Here is a 17,340-nt window from a genome sequence, read left to right as displayed (position 1 = left end):
AGGAATTTTGAGCCAGAACAGCTGAGTAGAACCAGCCTGCCAGAGTTCAGAAAGAACTAGAAAGTGTGACCTTAGTAAGCAGGAAGTCTCAGAGGTTGAAAACATTCTAGGCCTAGATTACATTGTATGAAGGATAGAAGTTTCCAGGAGTAGGCCTAGGTTAGCAGACAGGAGTAGTAAGCCTCTGAGACAACTGAAACAGGCGAATAAAAGATACTTTTACACCAAGTAGGTTCCTTAAAGAAGAACCATGGCACAGTGAATACTATGCCATTTTACCTTTATGTACTTTTTGTGTTTTCCAGTAGTCTATGTATAGTCCTATTTAGCCTGGACTTGCTATGTAGGCCAGGCTATTCTTGAACTTGCAGTAATCCCGCTGCCTTAGCATCTGGAATGGTAGGATTATCGGTAGGCATTAGCCAACACATCTCGTTGCACGCATGTCTCAATATCACATAGTTTCAACAATTTGTAGGACATAACACAACATGATAAGTTTGGGTCTGAACACCAGCCCCATCACTTATTACCCATTCATCTTTGTATAACGTTTGCTAACTTTGCTGTGACTCATTTTCTTCAACTCCTGGTGATCTGTAAAAATAAAGGAGTTGGGGATAATGACATGCCTCATGTCATGAAGGTTTGTGAATCTTTACATATAAACTCCTTGAAACAATGGGCAGCAATATTATCTATCATTTTGTAAGTTTAGTTCAGAACCATTGATGACAAAAAGACCCCTTGCACGATTACAAATCAATCAAAATGAACAATGTACACTGATAGTAATAGCGTTTTAGAGAGTGCAATGCAAATTTTATCACACAAAAGACACAATTTTCAATAATAAATTCTTTTTCAAAGGCTGGCTTTTACTTCCACATCATGAGCCCATTATCCAAAATAGATTTCTCTAAATCAGGATTCCTTGCTAGATTTTTGTCCTAAAACTCAGTTCAATCTTAATGATTTTATTATTTTACATGGAACTGTGAGGGGAAAACTTTTAACACATCTGACACAGTTGGCATTCAAATATATTCTGAATGAACAATATAGGTGTTTAAAAGTGTGCTTAATCTACACCAGATATTTTTTTTTTAAGTAATGGTTACAGGTTTCTATTTTAAACAACCCAACTAGGGATTTAGTCACATTTAAAAATATTTTTTTAATTTATTAAAAATATAAACTGGTGATGTGTTCTATAAATAGTCCCACTCAAACACATGAAAATGTGATAATAAATATAATTTATAAAGCATTTAGAGCCACCCTCCCCTTTTGGATTACAAGAGATAAAGCATACAACATACTGTAGGTTTATTTTTATTCAAAAAGTTACTGTCTCAAGACATAAATACAAATCAGAAAACAGTACAATTAGGACAATAGAATGTGGAGGACAACAGGTTAGAGTAATATATAAAACATTTTTAGCTGGTTGAAAACAAAGCTGTAAGAACTGCTTTCACAAAGAAGTACTCCTTTCAAGAGTGAGGAAAAAAAATCAACTTAGGTTTAAAATCATATATACAGTCCTCTCAGCAGTTCTAGGAAAATGCAGTGATGTGTAAAAGAACATATGCAATACGTTCGCACATAAGAATGTTTGTTGATGGAATATGTTAGACAAGTCTGGTTTTATTTGTTAACCATGAATTAATAAAATAAGTGTATTTTGTGGTCTTTCAGCTATCCTATGGTTTTTTTGGCTACCACAGCCCAATGCTTGTTGATTTCCTGACTAAAACCAGAAGCCTTTTGGTATTCACACATCTGAAGATATTCTTGTATTGCAAGCATATTAAGGCATGGAATGATTAAAATAATATACCTCAAGAACTGAGAGACGACTGACAAAAGATAGATACACATGTAATATAAGTTAATATTTTGTTTTAAACAATGTCTAGCTGCCTAAGCCTCGCAAAATGAGCTGATGTCAAAATGGCAAGTGGCCACTTTCTGTTTTAAACTAATTCATTTGTGAAAGGACATAAAATGAAGTTTAAAGCTTAGCTTTCAAAGAATATTATGGGTTATGAATTCTATTATCCCATCTAATTTACATACAGAGGAAATGTACTGTAACCTGTTAGAAGTATCTTTAACCTGAAGACTGCTTGCAAAGACAGATAGATAAAACAATATAAAATACAAATTTAAAAATCATTTTAAAGCATGAACAGTCATGCTTTTCTATTTTTAAACATTGTTAAACTTTCAATATATTTCTGAAACCTCATAATTTTAAGTTGGAATTTAAAAGTAAGAAAAAACTAAACAAACTGCGCAATTATAAAATCAGCACCAATTTATATATATATATAATTTTATTTAAAATTTAGATCCCTATTCCCACACTCTAATAAGCTGTATAATTTTTGTTTAAATTTTTCTGCAAACATACTACAATAAGCTTCTTTTATTTGGAGACAAAATACAGTGGCACTACTGGAAGGAATATCACAACATTACATTTTTATCTTAAAGGACAAGCAAACTTTCAGGGCTGATATGGGATAAGCATGTTTGAGACTGGTTACCTTCTGGCAGTTCACTGCATCTGGATATTTCTGAAAAGTATACAGAAGCTCTTGGATTTTAAAAATATCTTAAAATACATTTTAGATGAAAAAATTGTAAAAGTTCTGCTTATAAGTTTAACTTTTTCCCACAATTACAACATTTAAAACAAAGTTTTGTTGATTGATGTTTTAAGCATTTAAATTTTGAATGCTAAAAACAATTCTATCCTACAATTTCGGGGTCAGGGAATAAATCCATCCTTAACTTTTGTTTCATGGATGTAAACAGAAATCCAGCAGAGGTCATCATTATTTAGTACAACCAGTAAATAAATGTGAGAAGATTCTTATCTGTACCAAATACTTCTTCAGATTGTTATATTTTTTTAAAAAAGCATGAAATAATTCCTTTAAAAGCCAGCTAACAGCGCATAAATAAAATATTTACTTTCTAAGAAAAACTGTAGCTTATCATCAAATTGTTTACTTGTCCTTTATTTTTTCAGGCAAACAAAACTGCCCCTCAATGCACTTCATCTTGGTAAGCATAAGCATGTTATATTCTCCTTAGAGAAAAATCTGTACAGAATTTCACTGTATCTACCACACTTTATTTTAAAATTTCCTCTTCCACTTAGAAAATGACTTCACCACAGATTTAAATGTGTACTGGTATTAAAACATTGACACCCCAAGAACCTAATGAGAGAGGGAAAAAAAAATCTCGTTAAAATAGTCATTCATCTCTTAATAAAAAGCTGTAAATATTGTAATACTTTGTCATTTTATGTTAAATAAAATGCTATAAAACCACTCTGAAAACATCTCTTCAGACATATAATTACAAAAATAAAGTGATCATTAATAAATAATAAAATAACACTAGTAGTCATTAAGATACCAATTAACTCACAAATATAACCATGAGTAGGGACTCTGGCATAATTGTTACATAATCCCCTAACGTCTGAAACATTCCTTGAATGAGCAACATATCCTTATAGGAAGGGGTCATTGGAAAGAATTTAAGAGAGTCTTAGGAACTTAGCTATTTGTCCCTTCAAGTGGGTGGTTTTTAATAGGCATCTATCTAAACATGAAGACCAAAAGAAAAATTTAAGAACTCTGCAGCTATGTAAAAAATAAAGAGCTCTCTTTAGAAAATCTGGTCTGAGTTAATGAACAGAAAAGTACAAATTTTAAGAAAGCAACTAAGGTGAAATCTGACCAAAATGAGTTCTTCTGGTCCTTTTTAAATGCATTCCAGTTAGAAAAGGAGTGGTAGGTTAAAATCTGGCAATAACTCCTCACTAAAAATAACTGCACCTTCTTCACTAAAGCAGCATGCAACTTTGACCGAATGTATTATGTTAAAGGTTTCGATTACAATTCTAGCACTTATTAGATCAGTTAAGCAAAACTTTAGGCTACTGAAAATGAGTGAGACCAGCTGGCAAAGCCAGAGGGAACTGAGATCGAGATCACTAAAAGTTCAGACTTCTCAGTTCAACAGAAGTCAGAACCCCATGAATTGTTTTCATCTGAACGAAGTGCTTATTTTTAGACAATGAATATTAGTGTATTGTAGCGAATTATCAAGCAAAGTGCTTGGACTCTCCACTATTAAAAATAAAAATGAGTCACACATTCTCCATACAACTACCATACTTTTCCTCCCTTGTCCTTCTTGCTTCTTTAAGAAGCCTCGGGGTTCCCATTAGTTAGAGTCAAGAGTTGGGTAGTTAGAATGTTTCCATTAAGGAGGACTAAATGATGTTTAAAGATTTCTTCTAGTCAAAATGCTCTATAACTTTGAGTAACTAGAGTTCCAATTACTGATGAAAAGGTACAATATTTGTGTGACTCCTTTCCTGCATGTATGTATGTGGACTACATGAATGCTATGTCTATGGAGGCCAGAAGGCAGCATCAGGTTCCCAGGAACTAGAGCTACAGGCAGCAGTTAGTTGTTGAATACCACATGTGTGCCAAGAATAGAATCGAGCTCCTCTGGAAGCACAGCAAGTGCTCTTAACTACTGAGCCACCCCTCCAGTCCCACTAGTCAATTTTGATTGTAGAGTATATTACTAAAATGATGTCAGCTATTTTTCAAACATAATAGGTAATCACAAAACATCTGATATTCATTTTGTTTTGTGCATACTGGCTTACAGCCATATTTCCCCATTAGAATATTAATTAGCTTTGTTATATTAAGCTCTCTTTTTCTAATTTTATACTGCAGATAATTCTAGTATGAGAAATTTTACACGAGTGACACTAGAGTTAACACATTATTCTCATTTTTGATGTCAACATTAATAAACACTTGAGCATGTTCAAAGTACAAATATAAAGTTTTGGGGTATTATACAAACACCAACAGGAAAATGACCATATCACAGAAGATAGACCAGTTTTGTTTCCAGGTGTGAAACCAACTATACTATTAACTAGAATCTTCTGTGTATGCAACTCTAAAATGTTATGTGGAAAATTCATATACTACCATTCCTAGACAAGGTGAATTTCCTATCCCAAAAGACAGTTGGGGATTTGTTTAGTCGCAGGCTGATGTATCTATCTATAGTAAGTGCTTTGAGTAACTTCACTTAGAATTAGAGAACTTAGAACTGGGCATTAAGGGATTCAAATTCCAGTTTTACTATTTTGATGACATTTATAGGTTATATAAATGTCTTATAATTTATAGGTTGTATAAATTTCTCACAATAAATGTATTTATTATAAGAAAACAGATTTTTTTGCATTTAGTATCTTCTATTAATCCTGTTTTTATTAACTACATATTTTTTTTAAGTCACAGAAATTTAAAAATGAATATTCAAAGATTTCTAAATGTGCCCAAACCTTTAAAGATTACTGAGCACTCAGTTATGTGGTTGCTGCCATCATGTGGTAATGCTATAAAATTACATACATACATACATACATGTGTTCATTTCCTTATTTCACTAGCAAAGGCATCTAAAACAATCAACAAAGGTTATCATTTATTCCTAATATTCAATATCATTAGAGTGTGATGAAGTTGTATTAATATTGGGTTCCTATTTCTTTTCACATCAAGTTGTACTTTTCTTACATGTTAAGTGTCAAAATGGGTATAAACCGTTTTTATGGCCATATCAGTATTTTTTAGAACTCTAATATGTCATTTAGTATCTATGGTATGTGATTAAGTAAATAAATACTTAAGGTTGATGGCACTAGAGAAATACATGAAAAAATATGGAAAGCCCATCAATTTTGACTGTAATTTCTCATTTTGACTTCCTAAGTACATTTCTTGGCATTTCACACTAGTAAGACCTTATTTTAGTTTTAGTTAAGTAGATATGGCAGTGACTACTATCAAATTAATATTCTAATGCTTTTAAATACCACATAATTCAACATACAATTAAATTATAGAATTGTGGGTAGGTTAGGTTGCCTCTTGCTAAACAGTCAAGTACTCAAAACAATGGTCCACAGACCTAAAGTATCAATAGCACTTGTTAAAGATGCAAAGCCTCAGGCCAAACTCTGAACCTTCTAAACTAGATAAACTAGTTGCGTTTTTAAAAAGATCTCTGGATGACTCAGTTGCACATTAGAAATTGAGAATAAATGGAATTTAAAAAGATCTCTCCCAAAGGGCTAAGAACAGTGCTCAGTGGTAAGGCATTTGCCAAGAAAGTGTGAGGTCCATCTTCAACTCCCAGCACCATGCACTAAAGAAAGCAGATTCACTGTCCAAAGATTATCTATGGGTGCTTCTCTGTAAAGCCTTTGTGTTATACAACCAACAAATATTATATGGTGTGGTTTGTCAACAACATTTCCAAGATCTGTCTAAAGCAGATTGTGAGGTCAACAAGGGCAAGGAATCGGGTAAGTAAGAGATAACAAGACCTCAGAGGATAAAGCAATAGGTATAGTTAGGTATAGGGAGGAATCAGCATGAATGGGCAAACCCAAAAAGGGAAATGAAAAGATATGCAAATTATTTGACAAAACAAAATAATTATAATGTTAGACAGAACTCAAACAGAATTGCCACTGCTTCAACGAGTGAAGTCTATCAGGGGCCAAGTTTATCTTATTATATTAGTGTGGTTAATTATCACAATGAAAGTATGTATAAAGTATTAAAGAAATAGAAAATAAAATAACTACCTGAAGAGGTCAGCAAAATATTATACCCTAGGTATACCAATCTTACTCTTCACTATTGAAACCCTTGTTCAGGTTTCTTTTTTCCCTTTTGAGACAGTATGGTCAAGTTGACCTTTATCTCATGATCCTCTATTAGCTTCCAAAGTACAGCAATTATAGATGTATACTACTACTCTCAATTGTATGTTATTGTTTCCTACCATGACTTTATATTATAATTATTCCTCTATTTCTTCTACCTATTCATAAATACGGAAAATTTCTTGCTGAGATACAATTCTGATTCATGTCATTCCCTTATTTGAAATCCCTCAACAGGCAGCCCAAACCTACAGGAAAGGTCTACATTCAATTCCCAGTTGGTCAAGAATTCTGAAATACATTTAACCTTTTATCACTATTTCATCGGGCCACTGCCTAAAATTTGGATTAAAAATCCTGGGACATATTTAAATTAAACCTACTGATTCATCCATAATTGAAGCTGGATCAAAGAAATCGGGCTTCAGTTCTGTTCTCTCTCTTCTGTTCTTTGATGGTGGCTAAGAAAAAATAGAAAGCTTGTTTATTTATACAAGTAAACCACATAGTAAATAAAAATATCCATATTAATGTCATTAGTTTTCTGAATATTCTATGTGATTTTCAAGTATACTTGAAGTTGCTTGCCCCCATTCCTCCCAAAACCAGGATGGTTGTAAGCACAAAAAAACTTCATTAGCAGAAAAATAGTCTTAAACTAAAACAGAAACATATTTCTCACTTTAATACAAACATAACGAAACCATTCTTCTAATAGCATTTTTCTTGAAAGACATCTTACTTATGACATTACTCTACAGAGAAATAGCACTGCTTTCTTTCAAGGAGAATTCACTAAATACCTCAAACACAGGGACTTGGCTTCTTCTTATAAGTTCAGCTTTACTAATTTGAGGATTTCTTCTCCTTGAATAAGTTAACTTTTTAACCTTTAATATCTTCTATCACCTCAATCTATCTCACAAAGTTGAATGAGATTGTTGCTAAAACGAAATATGTATAAGCATACCAAATAAGACCTAAACAACAACAACAAAAAAAACCCCTTATGTTGGATGATAGTGATGCATGCCTTTAAACTCAGCATTTGGGAAGCAGAAACAGGTGGATCTTTGTGAGTTCGAGGCCAGTCTGATCTACAAAGTGAGTCCCAGGAGACCCAAGGCTACACTGCCAAGCCAAGGAAACCCTGTCTCAAAACAAACAAACAAAACCTTGTATGTACTTGCCTTCTCAATTTTACTTTATATCCAACATGGAAGTCTGCCTCAACAAAATGATTCTATCAAGAATGTAATGAACTATATCTGACAATGAAAATTTAGAGATTGATATAATATACTCACAACTTTTAAAAACATGTATGTAAACACTGGGTATTATTTGATTTTTATAGTCTAAGCAAAATAAAGTATAATCTTATACATTGCTAAGATTACTTCAAATCCAAATATATGATTTTTATTATTTCAAAAAATATTTCTTGCCTTCAGAATCTGAACTTTTGCTCAGCCTTGAAATCAAGATAATAATATGCCTTGAGACCATTTAAAACTATTGTTTTTATTTGTTTAGTTTTTGAGACTGGGTTTCTCTTTGCAGCCCTGGTTGTCTTGAAACTCCCTCTGTAGACCAGGCTGGCTTTGAACTCAGAGATGCACCTACCTCTGATTCCTGAGTGCTGGCATTGAAAGTGTGTACCACCAGCCCACCAGAGAAAATTTAAACACAATCTGTTCCTCTACAGTATATTCAGCCTGTTTAACTTTCCCTTAAGAAGAATGTAACCAATATTACTATGCCTTGGACTTCCCATGTAATCATCTTTTACAAGCTAACCTAAACACATAACTTTAAACTTAAATTATGAGCTCTTTCATGTGGCAGACCCAGAATAAACCGTGTGTGTGTATGTGTGTGTGTGTGTGTGTGTGTGTGTGTGTGTGTGTGTGTGTGTGTGTGTGTGTGTGTGTTATGGTAATCATTTTCTGAAAAACCTAATGGGTTGAAGGCAAGCTTAAAGAATATATGTACTACAAATATTGTGTTTAGAAAGAATATTTTTTCTTATGTGGTACAGGTAGAACAAACTAAGATCTAGCACACCCACCAACCAACTGTACATTTGCTTCAATCCCTTCTTATACACTTAAATCCATGAAAATGGCTTTAACGTTTTTTAGAACCTATTTTTTATCTTTCTCTAAGAAATATCAATATTATTTTCAAAAGATTAGAACAAGAAAAAATACTACTTCTGGTTATTTCTTACCAAGTCTATATCCATGGTGTCGAAGTCCATTCCCTCATTAAGATCCTCAATTCTTCCTTCTGAGGACATCATAACATCTTCAACAATTGGCTCTTCATCATCTTCCATTAGGCTTGTACCACGCCGACTAGAGAAATATAAAACAAGGTAAAGATCTGAACCAATGCATGACTATTACTATATAGGCAGCAAATATGTAGCTTTCTATATTCAAAATGGAAAATGATGGAATTAAAGGTGGGAAAGAATGATTAGGCATTGATTATGTCATCTATGGTGTCAAAATCCCAATGTTCACTTGTTTTAAAATGTTCAGGATTTAAGTTTATTCTACATCACTTTGATACATTTAGTTTGATAGTTCTGATATGCCATATACAATGTTCAATGAGAAATTTCCACATGTAAACATAGCAGATACCTCAAATCCTTTTTTGAAAGTAGAAGGGTACAAATTAGTAAAAATAAAACAGACCAAAAAATGACATTTCAGAATGCATATATTCTGATTATACCTAATGTTAATATTAATCATTAGTTTCTCATTCATTTAATAACAAATATATGCACCAGCCATATATTCACTCAAATAGTCACATGATGCCTACTCCCCTAACAGGCTTCTATTATATCCTATGGATAAAAAGAAATGAGTAAAACATGATTCCTGCCCTCAAGGAGCTTACAATATACTATGGGAAAACAGAGATACACTTGACAAAATGGTATATATTACAATATATGCATCAAAGGCTATCAGGGTATACTGAAATAATTAATTCTGCCTATATAAAACTCAACACTTCATGCTCAAAGCTGAATTCCTCCACACTATGAAAAATAACATCAAGATCAAAAGCTGTAGTTTTTCACATAATCACAGGGAAAATAACCTAAGTTCACAAATTAGCCCATATCAGTGTAAAGTAGGCAGCAAAATGGTGAATATGAATGTGACTTCTTGCTTTCCAGTTGGCTGACATTACCATCTTTTCTTTTCCAAAGATTCCCTCAGGTCCCAAAAACAACTCACAAAAAACTAAATAATTTAATTAAATATCTTCAATATGTACAATACTATGGAAGATCACAATTTCTGTTCCAGGCTTTCTGAACAGATATGATAATATCAGGCATAATAGTTCTGGATAATAAAAGACAATTTTATTACATTTTTGTTGAAATAAAAGTAAAGGCAATCTGTGTGTTTTGCAAAACATATCATCAAAAGCCAGAAATCCATTCTGTATTTCCTTTACAGTACACTAAAGTTATGTAATATAAACTATGGAGAAAAATATAATTCAGAAGTTATTTTAGTTACAGGGTAGGTATCAATAAGGAAAGAAAAAAAATCATTGTAAAGCAAAGTATCCTAAAGCTTCAGGCAATCAACCATTTATGGTACAACCACCAAGAGTCCTCTGGTGATAGCTGTTTAACTCAGGCAATCCTTAGTTTTCTGGAGGGGATTGTCTATAATAAAGAACCAAACCAAATAGCAAACAATAAGAAACATGAAAACGGTACTCAATAAGGAGACTTGTTAGACCTCTAAGCTCTTGAGAACTGGAGCCAAGTTTTTAGAGGACAAATATAAACCAAATAATTACATGGCAGAATTCTGACCATCTGGATGGTGTTTAACTGAAAGCTAAGAAATTGGTTGTAAAATCAAGCATGAAGTAAAATACAAAATATGGACGATAGGGCAAGAGAACAAATAAGAAAGAACCAAGTGCTGGTATAGATAATGACCATAGGAGACAAGCTGTAATGGTGCATATTTAGGAACTCAAGAGGTTCTCAAGACCACCAGAGAGATAACTAGACTGAATATTTACATGTCATCATATTCATGTGATGAGTGATCATTTTTTTTAAATGTGAATTGTTATTTTAAAGTCAATAAAGTATAGGTTTTCAAAGAGGTAACAATCACTATCTGCCAAGTTTTAAAAAATAAATTGTTACAATGCTTTCAAACTTCAAATAATTAGAATAACATTTTTGCCATGTATATAAGACAGGATTAAGTCTACTTGTCAGCAATTTCATTTTGAGTCACAGCTAGCTTATCAAGTTCCCATACAGAATTTAACAAAAACAAAGTAACAACAATTTTTTTTTGCGTTGAACATTTTAGTCATTCCACGAATATTTGCTTAGTATTTTCTATGTATCAAGCGCTAACAATGAATTCCCTGCCCTTGAGGAGCTCACAGTCTAGAAAAATGAACAAAATTGTAATGCACAAATACTTATAATACAATATGGTAAATGCTGTAAGAAATAGACATATACACTGTTACCAGATCACAGAAGATTACAGTTTTACTTAAGTGACATTTAAGCCTGTTTTCACCGGAATTTACCAGTATCCGGGTAATGAGATATGATATACTAAAATGGAGTCCCGGGGCATATTTTGAAAGATCTTGCATGCCATGAACTAAGTAAAGAAACTGAACTTTTATCCAGCAGGCAATGGGGAGCCATGGAAAAGTTCTAAGTAAGAAAGTTACATGGTAGAATTTGTATTCTAAAATTATAATTCTTGATGATATTGTGAATGATGGAGTGGTGGAAAGTGTGAAGAGAGAGGTTTGGTGAGCGGATAAATGGGGGGGTTTGAGGGAAGAAAATCAGTTAGAAAGCTAATTATAATAGTTCAGGTGAAAGATGAGGACCTGAACTAAGGTGGGAACATAATTAAGATGTAACACAAATGTATTTTTAATTCTGTGTACCAAAATAAACAAGGATTCATATTTATACTTTTCCAACAGATTCATTTAAGATTGATTGGTCCTTTGGCTAACTAGTTAATATTTGACTTGAAATATTTTATTTTTCTGTTGGAAAGACAAAAATCTAGTTCCTTGATTATTTCAGCTTAGTTACTCTAGAGAGTTTGCTGAAATTGTAGATACGGCACACATTAAAGTATGTTAAAATGAATTAGTGAACTTCCTAGACTCAGACAATAAGGCACTCTCACTTACATGGCATGCTGAAGATTAGTTCGCAGTTTAACATAGCTCATTGCTGCTCTCTCCTGCTGTTGCCTTGCTTCCTCTTGTTGTCTTTGAGCTAACATCCATGTTACCTGCGTGCTTCAAGGAGAATTTTATTCTTCTTTTAACTTAACTTTTTTCTATGTAATTAATAAAGTTCTAGTAAAGAAAATGATCAAATGTACTTACTTATAATCAAGAGGAGTTTGATGGTGTTCTGTCTGCATTGGATAGACACTCATGAAGCTATCCTCAGGCCGTAATCTTTTAGGCTCTCTCATAATAGTGGAGGTGAGCTGTGGTGTCTGCATCATAACAGGGGTATGCAGTGTTTGCTCTCTGCTTAGCCACATACTGTCACTACTACTGCTTTCTTCAGCTGAAAGAGAAAATTTACAGCAATGAAGTTTTGCTACTAACTATAATTTATCCAGAGTCTAATATAAACTATTTAAAACAACAAACATGTGGTTACTTTCCACATAGTACTATTAAAAACTGGGTCATGCAAAGGTGTATGTTTTACCCTGGCCTTACAGTCTGGTTGTGAAGAAAGGAAAGGTAAGCAACTACAACATAGTATAGTAAAGGCTAGGAAAAAAGGAACTTAGAGGGCATGGGAATGGTGATAGAGATTAGAAAGGGCTACATGGAAACAATGGTTAGAAAGAGTAGGGAGCATCTGCAGTAAGAATGACTCTCTAGGCATATAACAAGAGCACAAAGGCACAAAACAGCAATGGCCAAATCATATTAATCTGCTGATATCTGACTTATAAAATGCCGATTCCATATGGTTCATCTAATAGCTTGCTACTATAGGAATGTAAAGATTAAAAGAATAAAACTGGATAAAGAAATGGGATTTGATATGTAGCCAGGCACATGATAGGCAGGCTGCAGCACTCAGGACAAAGTGGGAACAGTAGTTCAAAGCCAGCCTGGGGTAGACAGTGAGACTTTGTTTCAAAACCCAATGCAAACAAACAACAAAAAGAACTAATATGTGGAACATGGTGTGATCTGGGCTAAGATCACAAGAGACTATTGCTAACAGTTAAAGAAAGGGAAACAATTTGGTGAGTTACATATTTTCGTCAATGTGGCAGTAGTATGGATGGTAGACTTATGAATAGGAATGCTAACAAGTAACAAGTAATAGGCCAGATAAGAGAATAAGCATATGGCTCCGGAAAACCCAATGAGGATACAGAGGAGAAGTTGTTTTCAGTCTATAGGACATGAATGGCCAAGCTGGTCTTAAGTCCTTGATGTCAAAGGGCACAAAGTCTATATGTACATTAAGTAGTGGAATATTAAAGTCTATGCTCCCAAACATATAGGGTCTCCCCATCATTATAACTGACAAATTCTCGTGTCAGTGTCACTAAGTTAGTAGTAAGGTAAAATTATTTACTAACTATGAATTTGTAGGAAAGTTATTTTATTATAAGATGTGTGTGCGTGTATGTGTGGTGCACACATTTCATGCACATGTTCATAGTTTTTTTAAAAAGTTGAGGATAAATGTGCTAATACTCAAGTAATTAAGGACTTAGATATAAATTGCATATTACACAATATAGTAAGATTATTAATATAGTTCTATTGTGTTCAGGATCATTTTCCATTGATCTGGCATTTACCATACATTCCACTAATTTACTAATACTAAATAACCTAAAGAGATCACTTACATTTTCTGTAAAAATATTGTCTAATTTAATAATCTATTTGTAAGATATTATATAAATACTAATACATAAGTGTGTTGCAAAGAATGTAGAGGAGTAACTTGGTGACTCAGCACAAATTTTTAACTATTCAAAGATTTCAAAGATTTCCAATTATATGCAAAAAGCATCTTCTTAATTTGCTAATTTTTCTATTAAAATGATACTTCCTATAGTTTCTTATAAGTTATCACATCCTAGTCTGGATTCTTTGCTCAGCTGCAGTGACGCAGGGCTTTATAACCAAGGCTAAAGCTGGACGTTACAGTTTCAATGTCCTTTACATTAAGGTGCAGAGGATTGAGAAGGCACAGTAGTATGCTTCTCTACTCCCTTCCCTTGGAAAAGTGGGTAAGAGATTCATAAGTCCAAGGCCAGCTCGTGATACATGATACTGTCTCATGAAAACAAAACAAAAACTGAAGAGAAGGACTGTATCCCTTCCCCTGGAATCTCTATTGATTTCTTGGCCAGTAGAATATGACAGAAGTTATAGCATGTCTGTTTGCAGGCTGAGGTTTTACACTGACAGCTTCCATATCCTGTCTGTAGAGTAATAGCTCTAGGAGCTTACTAAGATGCTAATATGGAGACAGTCGCGGTGAAGTCAGATATGTAAGTAAAGATGCTTCCATAACAAATGTAGCTACCAACATTTAGGCCTTTCTAACTGAGACACTATATTCTTACTATATCCCAAGCCTTAAGACATTTGGTTCTCAGCAGTGATAATTGCAACAATCTTCACAATTGTCCTAAAGTTGTTTGAGAACTAAGAAATGGAAAAAAAAATCTCTAGGTCCAGATGGGACCACTTTTGGGATACTAGGAGCTCAAAATCATGAAGCATAGTGCATTCCTATGAGAATTAATTTTTAATTTCTATCATGTTCTTCACAATTATTTCATTATTTCTGAATAGAAATTCAGGTTACATCACAGCTTTAAAAAAAAAATTTTTTTGTTCCAACAAAATAATCTGCTATTTGGAACAATTTTCATATGCATACAGTATATAATAGTGATTAGGAAGTAACAATCTGTACTACTTCTCATCTGAAAAGGGAGAATGTTCCTGAGTTGACAGAACTGTCTGCCATGTATGTAAAATGGTTAAAACATTTATGCCAAATTGATAAATTGTATAAGCCGATACTGAGTAATGACAATTCAGTTGGTCCTTACGGAGTGCAAGTTGCATGCCTTCAACCACTTTCCGTTTTCCTGTAGATGGTTTTGATTTTTTACTCCTCACAGTTGACCCCCGACTGCTCATTCCACTAATGACTGACATGGTATCATCATCACCACCAGCTAGCAAAGAATTTCGGTACGACATCAGAGGAAGCCATACATCTTCTCTTCGGAGTGACATCTGAAAGGTCATGAACTTTTCCAAATAAACATACCTTAAAAAGAAGAAGAAAGCATTAACTTTGATGCACAGAGGTGCTAGTTCAAACAAACCTTCCTTATAAGAACCTGAGCCTAATATCTCACTACTTAGTCTCAGTCTCAGCAGCACAATGAAGAGATGTCTACTGAAACCTCATATTGAATGAAATAGTTGAAAGCATTCTAGCTTAGCGTTTGTTGTTCATCTGCTATGTCCTTGGTACTGACAACAGGTATATACATTACCTATGTACAAATAGAAAATGTATCTATACTTTTTTAATACAGAATTCTGATATCAAAATTTAACCAATATTTACATGACTATGAGCTAAACATGTTTCTCAAATTCCTTTAATTAATTTCAGTTTTGTAAAGAAAAGATTCTCTCCATTTTAGATGAAGAGATAGACATTTGTCAAACTAATATGACCATAATCATAAAAATGGCAGTAACATCATGATTGGATCCCAGGGTGTAACACTAGAAGTTATGGAAAGCTACATTGTGCTTAAACTTATCAACTAACTATATTGTACAATTCAAACATTTGTAGTAATTGCAATAAATAATTTTAATCAACTTAAATTGTTAGAAAAATCAGTTAAAAAACATACTTCTTTGTTGTAACTGTTCAATACATCTTTTTAGTTACAATATACTTCTTCCATACATAATACTAAAATACTTGTCATTGTAGCCTATGAACTGGCTACCAGGCTGGAAACCAATACCAGACACAAAATTTGAGCCAAAATAAACTAACTGGTAAAAAAAATTAAACCTCCATGGCCACTATGTCCCTTAGCAGAATATTATCACTAAGGCGTCTCTAGGCTAGGGACAGGGCTCAGTGGGAGAAGAACAGTTGGTCTGCAATCACAAGTACATTAGTTCAGATGCCTCAGCACTCACTCACATATTAAGCTGGACATGGTTGTAAATGCCATAATCTCAGTAATGCAGAGTAGAGAGACAGGTGGATTATTAGAGGTTGGTGGAAAACAGGGCTGAGAAATCATGTCTCAGAGAAGAAAGGCGGAGGTCTATACACCCAGCAGACTGTTCTGGCCTCCATACATGCACCTATTCACTCATATACATGAACCACAAACAATAAACACTCACCTTCACAAACAAACAAACAAAAAATTAAATAAGTAGCCTTCATGGAAGTCATTCTTGTTTTTCTGCTTCTCTGCTGTTGGGTTTCTATTATGATGACTTTTTTTTAATTTATAAGCCACATGTCTACACTTTGAAAATACTAACATATTATTGTCTATAAACATCATAGCATAGTTGTGTGCTTTCCTACTTGCTATGCATTATATTTAAATTCTATCAATTTGACTGAAGCCATATTGATGCATATTTTAGGTAACGAGGAGCTTATTTTAACATTTTCCATATTCAAACAATGTAATATTTACTGTTTTTTAATAGTTCTTATTGATTGTATAGTGCAAAGATTTTATAGGGCATACACACACACACACACACACACACACACACACACACACACACACACACACACACACACATAAATGAAGTGATTGGTCCTGGAGATACATAGGGAAAAAAAGCTAAAATTTACTAGTCAATGTCAGATAGTTTCAAATCTAATCATGTATAAATTTATGTGACCAATAATGTACAAACTATTCTATTGCTCTACATCCTTGAAAATATTTAATGCTATCAGAGTTACTTCATATTGTCTATATGTTACATAAGAAGTAGCATTGTTTAACCTGCACTTCTGATTAATGGTCAAAGAATTTTGCTTTAAAGAACAAAGTCTAGGGTTGGCAAGTGGCCAGCAGGTAAAAGACCTGACAGCAGGCTACCAAGAAGAGACTTGATACCCTATGAGCATATACAGGGGGAGGAAATCCCCCTCAGTCACAGTCATAGGGGAGGGGAATAAGGGGAAAATGGGAGGGAGGGAGGAATGGGAGGATACAAGGGAGGGGATAACCATTGAGATGTAACAAGAATAAATTAATAAAATATATGTTTTAAAAAATTTGTTGCCAAAGCAAAGATGATGCAAGGAACGCACAAAAAGAAAGCACAACCATGCACAAGTTATCTTCTGACCTCCTCTCCTAATGTGTGCTGTAAATGTTGCCTAGCCTGCCCTCAAATCCTGTGTC

The 17,340-nt window shown here is 33.7% G+C and overlaps 1 protein-coding gene across 5 annotated transcripts in view; it reads right to left on the bottom strand.

The window, feature by feature from the left end:
• Positions 1-1,508: 1,508 nt before the first annotated feature.
• Stag2 (stromal antigen 2) overlaps positions 1,509-17,340 on the bottom strand; it is a 135,207-nt gene continuing 119,375 nt past the window's right edge. For 4 of the 5 annotated variants that reach the window (XM_051141453.1, XM_051141452.1, XM_051141454.1 and 1 more), the window contains exons 29-34: positions 14,971-15,194; positions 12,242-12,431; positions 12,041-12,151; positions 9,036-9,162; positions 7,186-7,263; positions 1,509-3,236 (exon numbers count right to left, since the gene is read on the bottom strand). In XM_051141453.1, coding sequence (XP_050997410.1) covers positions 3,213-3,236; positions 7,186-7,263; positions 9,036-9,162; positions 12,041-12,151; positions 12,242-12,431; positions 14,971-15,194 — 754 coding nt within the window. In that variant the 3' untranslated portion in view covers positions 1,509-3,212. The remainder of the gene's footprint in view (positions 3,237-7,185; positions 7,264-9,035; positions 9,163-12,040; positions 12,152-12,241; positions 12,432-14,970; positions 15,195-17,340) is intronic. The other variant, XM_051141456.1, reaches the window with a different exon arrangement.

The sequence above is a fragment of the Acomys russatus genome, chromosome X (genome assembly GCF_903995435.1).
Source record: "Acomys russatus chromosome X, mAcoRus1.1, whole genome shotgun sequence".
Classification (NCBI taxonomy): domain Eukaryota; kingdom Metazoa; phylum Chordata; class Mammalia; order Rodentia; family Muridae; genus Acomys; species Acomys russatus.
This window is presented reverse-complemented; position numbering and strand designations above follow the sequence as displayed.